The sequence below is a fragment of the Sus scrofa genome, chromosome 16 (genome assembly GCF_054392235.1).
Source record: "Sus scrofa isolate SSC_HxYL_T2T_F1_AM1 chromosome 16, Sscrofa_HxYL_maternal_Yorkshire_Landrace_v2.0, whole genome shotgun sequence".
NCBI classification, from domain to species: domain Eukaryota; kingdom Metazoa; phylum Chordata; class Mammalia; order Artiodactyla; family Suidae; genus Sus; species Sus scrofa.
The window spans coordinates 42,389,308-42,403,027 of NC_139398.1; the positions used below are offsets into that span (position 1 = coordinate 42,389,308).

General features: G+C 37.1%; 1 protein-coding gene across 2 annotated transcripts in view; it reads left to right on the top strand.

The window, feature by feature from the left end:
- Positions 1–13,720, top strand: part of PARP8 (poly(ADP-ribose) polymerase family member 8) — a 180,546-nt gene that overhangs the window by 111,943 nt on the left and 54,883 nt on the right. For both annotated transcript variants that reach the window (XM_003133932.6, XM_085002221.1), the window contains 3 exons: positions 516–576; positions 1,359–1,449; positions 9,063–9,129. In XM_003133932.6, coding sequence (XP_003133980.2) covers positions 516–576; positions 1,359–1,449; positions 9,063–9,129 — 219 coding nt within the window. The remainder of the gene's footprint in view (positions 1–515; positions 577–1,358; positions 1,450–9,062; positions 9,130–13,720) is intronic.

Here is a 13,720-nt window from a genome sequence, read left to right on the forward strand (position 1 = left end):
GCTTAGAGTTGCCTATCAAAACATAGTGACATTGAAATGGCAGAGCACCTGGATGGGTTTCAGAACCGCTGATGTCTAACGTGGCAGGAAAATTTATGGGCACATTATTGTGGCATTCAGTTATCGCTCCACCCATTCCTCGTGTCAGAAACTCCTTTCTTGCCCTTAGAGGCAGCTCTTCATCTTCAGAGAACACAGTGAAAACCAAGAAGTCATATGAGAAAATTGTTTAATTTGTCACAGAGAACCAGGGAAGTTTGAAACTATGAATGAAATAACTCTTGAATATATATATGCATATGCATGTACTAAAAGATGGAAAGATGTCTATATGGAATAAAGAGGTCACAAGACCACAGTCCAGCTAAACTGACTTAGTTAATTCATGTCCGCAGTCATTTCTGAGCTATCTGTGGAAATCAGGGATGAGAATTCATGATTACATTTTCATTTAAAGTAACCTAGGACAGTCTCTTTAAAGAAAACAAAAAATTGATGTTAATCTTTGCTTTCAGGGAATATGGAGCCATTGATGATGTAGATATTGATCTGCATATTGATGTTAGCTTTCTTGATGTAAGTATCAATTTATGCAATATGATTGGTACAGATAAAAAACACACTTTTATTCTTGGAAGAAATTTAATTTAATTTTAGTTTCTCTCATAAGACTGTTAGTAACATAGTAACATAATGGCTTTGTTTATGTCATTTATGAAGAAATGCTATGACTGGTCAAAAAAGCAGAGATTTGGAGTTCCTGTTATGGCTCAGTGGAAATGAATCTGACTAGGAACCATGAGGTTGCAGGTTCGATCCCTGGCCTTGCTCAGTGGGTTAAGGATTCAATGCTGCCATGAGCTGTGGTATAGGTCGCAGACACGGCTCAGATCTGGCGTTGCTGTGGCTATGGCATAGGCCCGCGGCAACAACTCTGATTAGACCCCTAGCCTGGGAACCTCCATATGTCACAGGTGCAGCCCTCAAAAGACAAAAAGACAAAAAGAAGAAGGAGGAAAAGCAGAGATTTTTATATATATATGTGTATATGTATGTATAGGTGTGTGCATATTACATTCTGTATTATAATACATATATATTTTTTGCATCGGTTCTTTTAATATATTCTGAAAGGCATGGGCTTGTGGTATAGTATGTTATTATTTCTTAAGTTTTACATTAATTCTCAGATGAGGAAGGCAAAAATTAAGAGTACTTTGGCTTTCTTTTCACAAGCCAATAGATTTTGAGATCATTTCTTCAAAATAAGTTTTAAAATTGTGCTTTTTTTTTTCACTTTGGGAAAAAAATCAAGAACTCTAAAAGACGACTAATTCATCTTTCAAATATTTGCACAGGAGGAGATTGCTGTGGCATGGGAAGTGATTCGAACAGAACCTATAATTGTCCGACTACACTGTTCACTTACACAGTATTTAAATGGCCCAGGTTAGTTTTATTTCTCTGTTATTTTGAATATTAATTATCTGTGCATTGCCCATTAAACAAAATGACTGTTCATGTGGCATTTCTGAACATAACTGCAGCTATCTTGACAATATTTAAATATAGTTGCTTCCTAACAAAGATGCTTAATTGCCAGTATAACTTAACGGAAGCAGAAGCATCTAACAACATATTGTTGGAGAGATTTCGGAAGTTGACATGTTGCTGTGAAACAAACACAGTAAAACCTAAAAAAAAGAATTTTGCATAGAGTAGAAAGAAGCTCAGTAAGTATACTTTGAGTTGCCCTTAGGTTTAATTATTTGTGTCTCTGAATCTGAGATTTAATTTTAATGTTTACTTTTCTCACCTTTGATTACTAATGAATTTAACTAAGTATAACATATTTCTGTTTTTAAAATGGAGATTGCAATAATGGTTTTTTTTCAATACCTGAAGGGAGGATTTTGCTGCATCTCAAGGGATAATTGTTTATAACAAAGGACCCTGATATTAATCTTGCCAAGAATTACTGAATCTAACTGTATTTACCCATGTTGCAGTCATCTACTGCTGCAGAACAAACCACTTCAAAATGCAGTGTCTTAAAACAACTTAATCTCTCTCATTGTTTCGGGGGCTCAACTGGGCAGTTCCTTCTTGGGATCTCCCATGCCTTCGCAGTCAGGTGGTAGGTGCGATTTATGTCACTAGGTTGGATGCTCAACACAGTTGGACTTCAGATGGCTAGTACTTGATATAGGTGTCGTTTCAGAGCTCAGCTGGAACTATTGATTAGAGTGTCTCCTTGTACATGGCTTGTTCGTGTAGTTTGGGCTTCTTGTAGCATGGTGACTAGGATCCAGAAGCAAGTGTTCCAGGAGACAGGGTGCGGAAGAAGTCTCAATGAATCTTCCACTGTATTCTGGTGATCAAAATAGAACCCACCCCAAATCAAGTTGGAGACATAGATCGCACCCCTTGAAATTGTGGCCATTTTTAACCTGCTATGCACGTTACTGTGGTCCCTGCACATTTTTCTTTAGACATATCAAGGCACTTACATCTCCTGTTAGTTTTCTCTTAAGAAAAATATCTGTCTTTTCAAGTTTGTGAAATATATAGGAAAGTCTCTCCTTTTGAAAATGTTTCTATTGAATCACTGCTCTTTTATTTCTGTATAATGTATTCTTAAATACTCAACATATGGTAACATATAGTAACTGATGTGGTTTAATGCTAGGCAAAGACAAATAGATGTTACGTATTTTAATTTTAATTATTTAAAATATATAGAAGTGTAATAAAAAAGAAAACTGACTCCTCATAATCCTTCTCTACTGAGAAGCCTGTGAATACTTCGGTGTTATTTCTGTTCTCCCACACACGTGGTCTGTTTTCATAAAATTGACGGTGAATTATATAAATAGCTATGCACCTTAAGGTTATGTCCTGAGTCTGTCCTCTAGGCATTAAATATTCTAAAACAGAATGATTTGTGATATCTGCACAATATCCCAGCCTATAGATATATGTGTTTTTGCTGCTTCCCTTTGTATTCTGCTGTATCACTAATATTTTTCTCTCTTCCATGATCAAAAATGTACTTATTCTATTTTATTCTGATGGTGGTTGAAAGAAAGAGAGGCCCCCATGTCTGAACTTTTATTTTAATTAATGGGATTAGGAACAAAATTAGGTCATTTCATCTCTACTCCAGTTTCATCTGTGTGAGATTGAAATGGGCCATGCTTTTACGTAATCTTACCACTGTTACTCGTGTGTTTATGTGATCTTGAGTTTTAGGCAAAGGTGTTCCTTCACAATATCTCTTTAAAGATTTGTCACATTTGCATGGTTTTATAAATATTTGAACAAGTATTCATGTTTAGTTGATTTTATTGTTCAATACCATTTATTTAGTATCACAACTCATCTATATATTTCTTCTCTTTTCATCTCTGTTAGCTGATTTATGTATTTACTAGTTTGTAAACCAAGGAAACATGAGGGTTATGCTTCATTTTTCATACCTGTGAATGACTCTTCATTTTGCGAATGAGGCAAACTTGACCAAGTATAAATATACAGGGTCATAATAGTTCCCCTCAAAAAGACAAAAATGCTTTAGAAACTTCTGCTAGCTTGTGTCTGAAGTGGTTCATTTGTAAGCAATCTATCTCAGTTTTGTTTGTGTTTTGTTATATGTGCTTGAGATTTTTTTCTCTTTCTCCTTGATATTACCTTTTATATATTTATTTATTGGATGTTATGAGCTTATCTTATTTTCAATTTAGTTTTTTACATTTTATTGAATTATAGTTGATTTACAATGTTGTGATAACATTTGCTATACAGCAAAGTGGTTCAGTTATGCATATCACATACCCATTTTTTGATTCGTATGCTTATATTTTAATTCACCTCTAATAATTTTTTATTGTAGTTGATTTATAATATTTCTTCAGTTTCTGTTGTATAGTAAAGCGACCCAATCACACACGGTTCCCCTGTGCTGTACAGTAGCTGTACTTTGCCTATCCATTCCAAATGGGTTACAGTTTGCATCCACCAACCCCAAACTCCCTGTCCATTCCACTCCCTCCTTCTTCCCCAACCCCCTGCCCTGGCAACCACAAATCTGCTCTCCATGTCCTTGACCTGTTTCTATTTTGTAGATAGGATCATCTGTGCCATGTTTTAGATTCTATATATAAGTGATACAGTATTTGTCTTTCTCTGACTTGCTTTACTTGGTATGGAAATCTCTATTTGCATCCATGTTGCTGCAAATGGCATTATTTTTTTTTCTTTTTTATGGCTAAGAGTATTCCATTGTATATATGCACCATATCTTCTTAATCCATTCATCTGTCGCTGGACATTTAGGTTGTTTTCTTCACCTCTGAGGATTTTATGTGTTTTTTTCCATTTGTTTTATACTCCATTAAGTGGATTTTTTTCATAATTTAATTTTTATTTATTGTCCCCCTTCTACTTTTTTGGTGGGTTTTTTGTTTGGTTGGTTTGTTTTTGTCCATACCCACAGCATGCAGAAATTCCTATGCCAGGGATGAACCTGCGCCACAGCTGTAACCAGAGCCACAGCAGTGACAATGCCTGATCCTTAACCTGCTGAGCCAGCAGAGAACTGGCTCCCTTCCTATTTTTTAGTTTGACTTCAGTCACTACTGATACCCTGTTTCTCCCTCTTTATTAGCAATGCTTTTTTTTTTTTTTTTTTTTTTTGTCTTTTTAGAGCCGCACCTGCAGCATATGAAGATTCCCAGGCTAGGGGTCAAATTGGAGCTGTTGCCCCTGGCCTACAACAACATCAGATCTGAACCATGTATGCCACCTACACCACAGCTCAAGACAATGCTGGATGCTTAACCCACTGAGCAAGGCCAGGGATCAAACCTGCATCCTCATGGATGCTGGTCAGATTCGTTTCTGCTGAGCCACGACGGGAACTCCAACAATGCTTTCATTTTCTTTATGCAGCATCATTTCGAATTTTACTTTGAACATAATCAATAATCACTCAAGACATAACTATTTCTATAGCTGGAGTTTTGTTTTCCTCAGAATTCAAGCAGTGTTGAAATGCAGTTCTTTCAGAAAGTTGTATGCTTTGTGTATAATTTCTTCCATTAAGAAGAGTAAAGAAAGAGGATTCCACACTTAGTAATGTACTCTAGATACGTTAATTCTAAGATCTAGCAGCTGGAGGGGGTGGGCCACGAACTCTGTTGGTGCTAACAGCTCACCCTGGGACTTTAGAGCTTAAATGTGTGTGACATCTTAGGGCTTTGTCTTTCCTGGGGAGAGCAGTTCAGAACTTGAGAGGACCTCACCCCCATCCTACTACCCCTTTGGTGTGACTGATGGGCAGCATAGTGGCTCGGCTACTCTGCCTCAAGTCTGGACAGACTTTGTTGTGCAAATTATGGTCCACAGTTACCCACAGGACCAGGCTGAAGTTGGGTCTGGACCCAATTTGTACCCTTTCCCCTTTCCTGTTTTTCCCCCTCCTCCCATCTCCTGAGAGCAATCCTGTAGCAAAGTACTTGCCATACAGTCTTCACTTGGGAGCTGCTTCTAGGAGAACTTGACATACATTGGTGGGCCCAGGACAAGAATGACGTCAGCGTGTGCTTCAGGAGGAAGCTCTGCCAGTTGGTCCATTCCTGTACAGAACTGCCGTGGGGCACCCTCTGCTTCTTGGTTCATCTGCCCTTTATTCTGAGATGTGTTTGCAGTAGTCTGCCTCTAGCCTTCTTATCTTTCATAGAATGGGGAGTTTTGAGTCAACCCTTTAGGGCCCCTTAAGATTACTTCCATCTGTTCCATCTGTAGCAAAATTCGCTTGAATTTCTCTTACATGAGGATGGCATTATTCCAAGTTTCTGGTCCTTTTACTGGTTTTCTCCTATTTCTAAAATGCGCTGATCATGATGAGGCTTGTCCAAGATGATTTACTCACTTTGCCATCTTGCTAGTAAATTTCCCCAAAGGTTATTTTTTTCCTAAGAGAAATTTAAAGGAAAATATGATTTAAAATGGGCAATAATGCAAAATATATGATCAGACTAGAGACAGTGATTCTAAAAAGGGATATATAATTTATTATTCCAGAAAAAAATAATTAGGTTTTGTCCTAGTTTATGATTTTTATTATTGCAAACAAATAAAAAGATGAGAAAGTATTTCTTGAAGACAGTTTTGCAGTATGTGTTTGACAATATCATTATCTATAGTAAAATGAACTTGCAAAAAGTGTATGACTAATCCAAGGTTTAAACTGACCTAGTTAACAGTTCTTTTTGAAAAGCATTTATTCCTAGGTTTAGGGAATGTGTGAGTAATACTTATTTGAACTATAACATTGGCTAGGCCTAATCCGACAGTATATCTATGAGTGAACAGGAATGATAAGAATTGAAGAAATACACCTCCTTATCCACTTTGAAGTTAAAGATTATTTTCATTGTACATGGAGAAATATACTTTAAATAAAAAGACACAATTGTTATGATTCTTTTGATACTATATCTTTGTTTCCAGAATTGCTGGCATATAAATCTAGTTTCTGATCTTAAGGACAGGGCTGCTTTTAGTTTGAAGTGATAAACAGCTAACATTATTAAAAATGTTTTCCTGTGCAGATCATCTTATTATCGCTACCTCTACATGGGTATCAAAATACATGGTCAGAGTGTTGAGATAATGCCCACATATCTTGAGCAATCTTCACTACTGCCTTCCCAACCTAGATTGTGAGTGACAAGGAAAAACTGAATAACTTTCACCTTTTTTAAAATATGAGAATATTTCATTAGTATATCTTTCTCATTCTATTACCCCCCAAAAATGAACCCTGTGGGAAATTTGGTTGTACTAATGTTTTTAAATTTGGACTGTTTGTATCCCAGACTAATGGCCAAGACAGGGAGTGAGGCGATGGGGGTGACTACCCTGGTTTACTATGTGGAGCATGTATGGCCTGAGAATGTCCTATTAACCAGATGGTTTTTTCCCTAGTCATCTGTTATCCCAGCTGTTAGTATGAATGGTGCTGCCTATGCTCCTGTACAATGTCATCTTTCGTTTACACACCAGCTTCCACCTCCTTTCACCTAATGAAGACACCCTTCCAGCAATTCTCCCTTGCCTTCTGGTACTGTTCAAGTCTCTTCTAAAAGATTCCCAATAGAAAACAAATACTTCTCTCATCTTTAAAATAAACACCCTTAGACCTCAGATGGCTCTTCTCAGTCCCTAACGCTCTGCTTCCTGTGACTGTTAAATTTCTTCCTTAGAGTTGTCTTTATCAGCTTACTTCATTTTCTTTCCTCTTTTTTTCTCCTTGAATATGCTGTAGTCATGTTTTAGATGCATCATTTCACAAACACTGCTCTTATCAATGTCACCAGTGACTTGAATATTGCTTAATGACCCCATGATCAATTTTGTGTCCTCATCATAATTAACTTAGCAGCATTTGATAACAGTTGTTTACCCTCTCCTTGGAAAACTTTTGTGACTATGTGACCAGATCAGCAGCATTCTGGAAGCCTCCGTCCTCCTAGCCATTCCTCTTTGGCCTTTGCTGAGCCTCTAGATGCTGGAGGGCACAGGCTGAATCCTTAGCCTTCTCTCCACTGTCTACCCTCACTTGTAGTTTCTTATTCAGCCTGATGCCTTTAAATACATACATATTCTGGCTCTTCCAAATTTATGTCTTTGGCACATTCCTCCCATCTGAATGCCTGAGTGCAAGATTCTCTATTCAGGAACTACTTAACTTTTCCACTCAAGTGACAGACAAACATCTCAAATCAACAATATCCAGAGTTGAGTTGCCAATCTTCCCCACCACTCCAAACCAGATTCTCCTGTACGTCTTCACATACTAGGAATTGGTAGGTTTCATCCTTCTGGTTGCTTAAGCCAAAATCCTTTCCTTCATCCTTTCTGAGGCTTCAAATTCAGTCCATGAGCAAAACCTGTCAGCTCTCCCAGAGAGTGTGACTCCAAATGTTCACCGTCTCCTCTAATCCAAGCCACCATACTCTTGCCTCAGTTGCTATAAGAAGTTCCGGATTGATTTTCCTGTTTCTCCTCTTGGCTCTTTACAAAACCCTATGCTGCCCATGGTCCTTCTCTGACATCATCTCCTAGCGAGATACCTTGTTCCCGCCTCTCCAGCTTCAATGCTCATCAGATCCTGCTGGACCTAGAAGAGAGAAGCACATTTCTTCTTCAGGGACGGTGCCCTGTGTTTCCTCTGGCTGGGACTCTTTTTTCCCCGCCATGCTATCTAATGTTGAAGCCTGTGCCCACATAACCTTCAACCCCCTCCCTATTTCCTTCCTTATTTTTTTCCAGAGGCTTTATCATCATGTGGCATTCTATCCATTTTATCTGGCTTTTGTCTGTATCCTTTTATTTTACTAAGTCTTCATAAGGGCAGGGATGTTTGAGTGTGTGTTTTGCTGCTCTATCAGCGGGAACACAATAAATACCTTTTCAACCAGTGAATAGTGAATGGTGAGTGATTTTTTCAGACGTTATTGATTTCCTAAGCATCATGGTTATTAACTTATAAAAATGCATATATCTGGTGAAAATATGAAGCACACAAGAGGGTATGTAATGAAAAGTGAGTCTCCTATGCCTTACTATATCTTTGTTTTATTCTTTCAAAAATGTATATGTATATAGAAATATATCTCTCTTCTACCTAAAGAATAGTGTACAAACGGTCATACACATTGCTATTTACACTTAATATATATATTTTTGGAGATCATTCTTCATCATTGTACATATTATACATTTATATATACATATATTATATATTAGTATATAATATAAACTAATGTAGAATGATCTCCAGAATCTCTCTCTAAAGTATAAATAGCAATGTGTAGGATTGTGTGTAGACTATTATAAAATATATATGTTTGTGTATACATATATTACATGTGTAATATATAGGCATAGTAATATATATATATATATATATATATATATATTACTCTTCAGTCTATTTCCTAGCTGATGGTTGAATTTCTACTGAACATTCAGACTGATTTTTGTTTCCTTTGCAGTGCCCACTGTTGATGTCTTTCAGATCTCCACAAAAGAGAGATTTGGATTAGGACATCAGCTGAAAAAGTAAGTTTTCCAGTGAAGAAAAATAAATTTCTATTGAAGAGAACTGAGTTCTCCTTTTGTTCACACCAGCCCCATTTTTATTTAATAGAGCTTTTTAAAGTAAACACCTCTGGAAAAGCATTCATCCTGGTGCTAAGAGAGGCATCAGTATTTTAGTTGGCAGAGCTCCCTTTTAGAACTGGGCCAGTTTCCTCGCATTTGACCCTCTGGATCCACTCTCCTCACTCCAGCACCCTGTCTTCCACCTGAGGAGGCTGACCTGTCACCCAAGTTCCTATTTTTCTGTCTCTAATGTGACCAACAGGGGAGGAAGCAGTGTAAAGATAGGAGTTTTTATTACCTTGGTTTCTGCCCTACGAGGTCACCTTGAACTGTTGAGTCTTTCAACAGAAGCTTCCTGCTCCTTTCTCTCTTACTGGGCTCTGTTAATCATTCTCTATGCCTGTTCTTTGGGGCCCAGAGGAGCTCTGATCTACTGCACTATCCATAGTTTCCATGCCTACACCCTTGACACATGCCTCTTGCAAATAAGCCCTTTACTTCCTGCACCTTGACTAATACAATGAGTGAATTTATATTTTATAAATGTAAAATGACCCTAGTTGAATTGACAATAAGGGGAGTACTTCAATTAGCCATAGTCAAAAGATAAACTGAATAAGCCCCAGGCTTATCAAAATACCAGCTTTAAGAATTTGTATTTATGGAGTTTCCATTGTGGCTTAGCTGATTGAAAACCCAACATAGTGTCTTATGAGGATGAGGGTTTGATCCCTGGCCTCACTCAGTGGGGTAAGCATCTGACATTGCTGTGATGTAGGCCAACAGCTGCAGCTCCAGTTAGACCCCTAGCCCAGGAATTTCCACATGCCACAGGGGCAACGATAAAAAAACAACAGAAAAAAACAGAATTTGTGTTTGTGGAGAATATGTGAAGGGTTATTTCTTTTTATGAATGTGCAAATTTTACTTCTGAGTAAATCTTTTGAGAGAAATCATGAGATTGTTATATTTTATTATTTATTTATTCATTTTTGTGGCCATACCCGTGGCATATGGAAGTTGAGAGCCAGAAAGATCCTTTCACTTCACTGGGTCAGGGATCCAGCCCATGCCTCTGCAGTGAGCTGAGCCACTGCAGTCAGATTCTGAAGCCACTTCACCATGGTGGGAACTCTCTCTGATTATTATTATTTTTAAACATATGGCTTGGGCCCTCCACAATGATATAGTCCACATGCTCACCTTTGTTTTAATGGATTTTAATAACATACATTAGCCTTTATTAAACAATGTTTTAAGAGAAAATACTTGGAAACTTTTTATTTCATTTGCTAAAAATTGGGGAATTATTGCAGTCATTTTGCCCGAGGTTACAGATGAAAGAGGAAGCGTCATGTGGGGTATCAAGAATTGTACATATTGCCAAGCTCTAGACTTAAGTTTTTTGACTTCACATTGCTCAAATATGAGTTATGTGTAGATCATATTTGCAAGAAGAAATGCTTACAAACCCCCTAGTGTTGGGTACAAATATGGGCGTAAGAAATTAGAAAATAAACCCTTAATGTTTAGAATTCCACATCTATGAAATTAAATTCAATTTTAACAACATGTTTATTAGCACATTATATCATGCAGTATTTTCTTTACAAGGACTCATAAGAGAAATTTTCTCATTTTACTGTACTAGATTAGATCCACTTTTCCAGTTTTTTTAATTGGATTTTTTTTTTTTTTTTTTTTTTTGGTCTTTCAGTCTTTTGTAGGCCCACACCACAGCATGTGGAGGTTCCCAGGCTAGGGGTGTAATTAGAGCCACAGCTGCTGGCCTATGCCAGAGCCACAGCAAGTCAGGATCCAAGCTGCGTCTGTGACCTACTCTGTAGCTCAAGGCAACACCAGATCCTTAACCCACTGAGCGAGGCCAGGGATGGAACCTGCAACCTCATGGTTCCTAATCGGATTCGTTAACCACTGAGCCCTGATGGGAACTCCTCAATTGGATTTTGTTTTTCAAGCCAGTACTTTACAGGTCTTGGAGCTAAGCATAGAGCCTCTCTTCTATGTTAAGCCATTCAAGTTGGGCTTGGCACATCTTTTTTTTTTTTTTTTGCCTCCTATGATTTTTTTCCCTCACACAATTTTCTCCCTCAGTTTTAAAATTATTTTTAATTTAATAACGTCATTTGTTTAGAGCAGTTTCAAGTTCACAGCAAAATTGAGAGGAAGGTTCTGAGATTTTGTATATATTCCCATCCCTACACATACATAGCTTCCCTATTATCAACATCTCCCACCAGAGTGGTGCATTTGTTACAGTTGATAAATGTATATTGACAGTGATTATCACCAAAAGTCCAGAGTTCTGCTTTACAAGCCACATAAGAAAAAAAAAATTTTTTTAATGGCATGTGTCCAAACAAGGCAAAAATTATAAAAATATGGAAGTCTAGGAGTAGATAGCTTCCTACCCTTAATGACATTGAGAACATAATTTGTGTATAATCTCAACCCTGAGAAATTAAGGAAAGCTATATTATGTATTCACTATTTAATTACCTTGTAGAATATGTGACATTTTAGCATTATTTCCATCCAAATGTTTAACACTTTTAAAATGTTATTGACTTTTATGGATAAATTTTAGTTATGTGAAAAGTTTGATATATAAACTAGAACTTTTTAAAATGACATTTGATATATTTTAGACTAATTTAGTTTCTGTCCTTAATTATAAATAACTGGGTTTGCCTCTGATCTTCAAGGTCCCTTGTATTCTAAAATTATATATAATAAAATTTAAAGATCTGATCTCATCCTCACAATAAGTCATAAGAGGAAATTGAAATATAAAGAGGTTATTTTCCAGAAGCATACAGCAAGTTAGGAAGGAAGATTTAGAATCTAGGCCTTTTATTGTTGCCCAGGAAATAAGAAACGCTCATTAAATTTTTTCTATGATTCCTTTTCTTGTGTGATTCTGGCAGTAAGACAGAATCTAAACAACAATAGCAGAAGCAAATGCTTATGCAGGGCTGCTTATATGTTAAGCACTATTCTAAGGGCTTGACAAATATTTACCTCCCTTGATCCTCCCAACACCTTTATCAAGCAGGTCCTGTTACTATCCACATTTCCTCAATCAGGAAGCCAAGACCCAGAGAGATTAAACAACTTGCCTAAGAACACACACCAAGAAAGTGGGAGAACCAGAGTGGATGATACTTTTGACCCACCCACTAATCTGCCCTCTCATCTAATCCAAGCTAACTCCTTCGCCTTAGTAAGGCTTGGAATATGTTTTCAGCATTAAATGGATATTGGGAAAATATGAAGTCATTAAAAGGGCCTGAAAGGAAAAAGAGTGACCCAAAACAGAGGTATTCTAGTAATCAGCCTCAAATAGAGTATCAGTCAATCAAAGGCTAAGCATATCACAGTCTATAGAAGTACTCTCAAACTGTGTACAACTATAACTGTATATGGAATTGGCGTTGATCAAACTTAAGTTTTTGGTTTTGTTGTTGTTTTTGCCATGCCCATGGCATGCGGAAGTTTCCAGGCCAGGGATGGAACCTGCACCACAGCAGCAACCTGAGCCGCCACCATGACAAGGCTGGATCCTTAACCTGCTGAGGCACAGGAGAACACTCTTGTTTTGTTTTTTTCCCAAATTTGATCCGTTTAATTTTTTTCTTCAATTTTTGAAGTTCTATTGAAGTATAGTTGATTTACAAAGTTATGTCTGCTCTACAACAAAGTGATTCGTTATTCATATGCACACATCCAGTCTTTTTCTGAATCTTTTCCCATATAGATGGGGTACAGAATATCCCATATGTAGAATATCCCATCTATAACAGAATATTGGGTAGAGTTCCCTGGGCAGTACAGTGGGTCCCTGTTGGCCAGTCATTCCATATACCTCAGTGTGCATATGCCAGTCCCAATCCACAAACCATTCCTCCCCCATCTATCCCCTTTGGTAATGGTAAGTTTGTTTTCAAAGCCTATGAGTCTGTTTCTCTTCTACAAATAAGTTCATTTGTATCCTTTTTTTTAGATTCCACATATGAGTGGTATCATATGATGTTTGTCTTTTACTGACTTCACTTAGTATGATAATGTCTAGGTCCATCCATATTGCTGCAAGTGGCACTATTTCATTCTTTTTTATGGCTGAGTAGTATTCCATTTTATATATGTACCACATCTTCTTTATCCATTCCTCTGTCTATAGAGATTTAAGTTGCTTCCATGTGCTGGTTATTGTAAGGGAACTTCCTTAAGATGTTTTTAAAAGGGGAAAAAATATTGCAAATGTCCAGCATTACCTTGAGTACATACAAATGTAAAATTAGGTATAAATTCTTCATATGTTGAGTTAACATTTGTAAAATAAAATTCAATTTATAACTGATGTGCAAATCAAAATAAAACACTGAGATTTGAAATTTAGACATTAATTTAATGTGATGGATGATGTCATTTCACTGAAACTCATTCACCACTGCAGTTTGAACACAGTAGTGGCTACTACAGTGCACATTTCTTTTGAAAGCAGCATGTAGAAGATCTTTATGTTGCC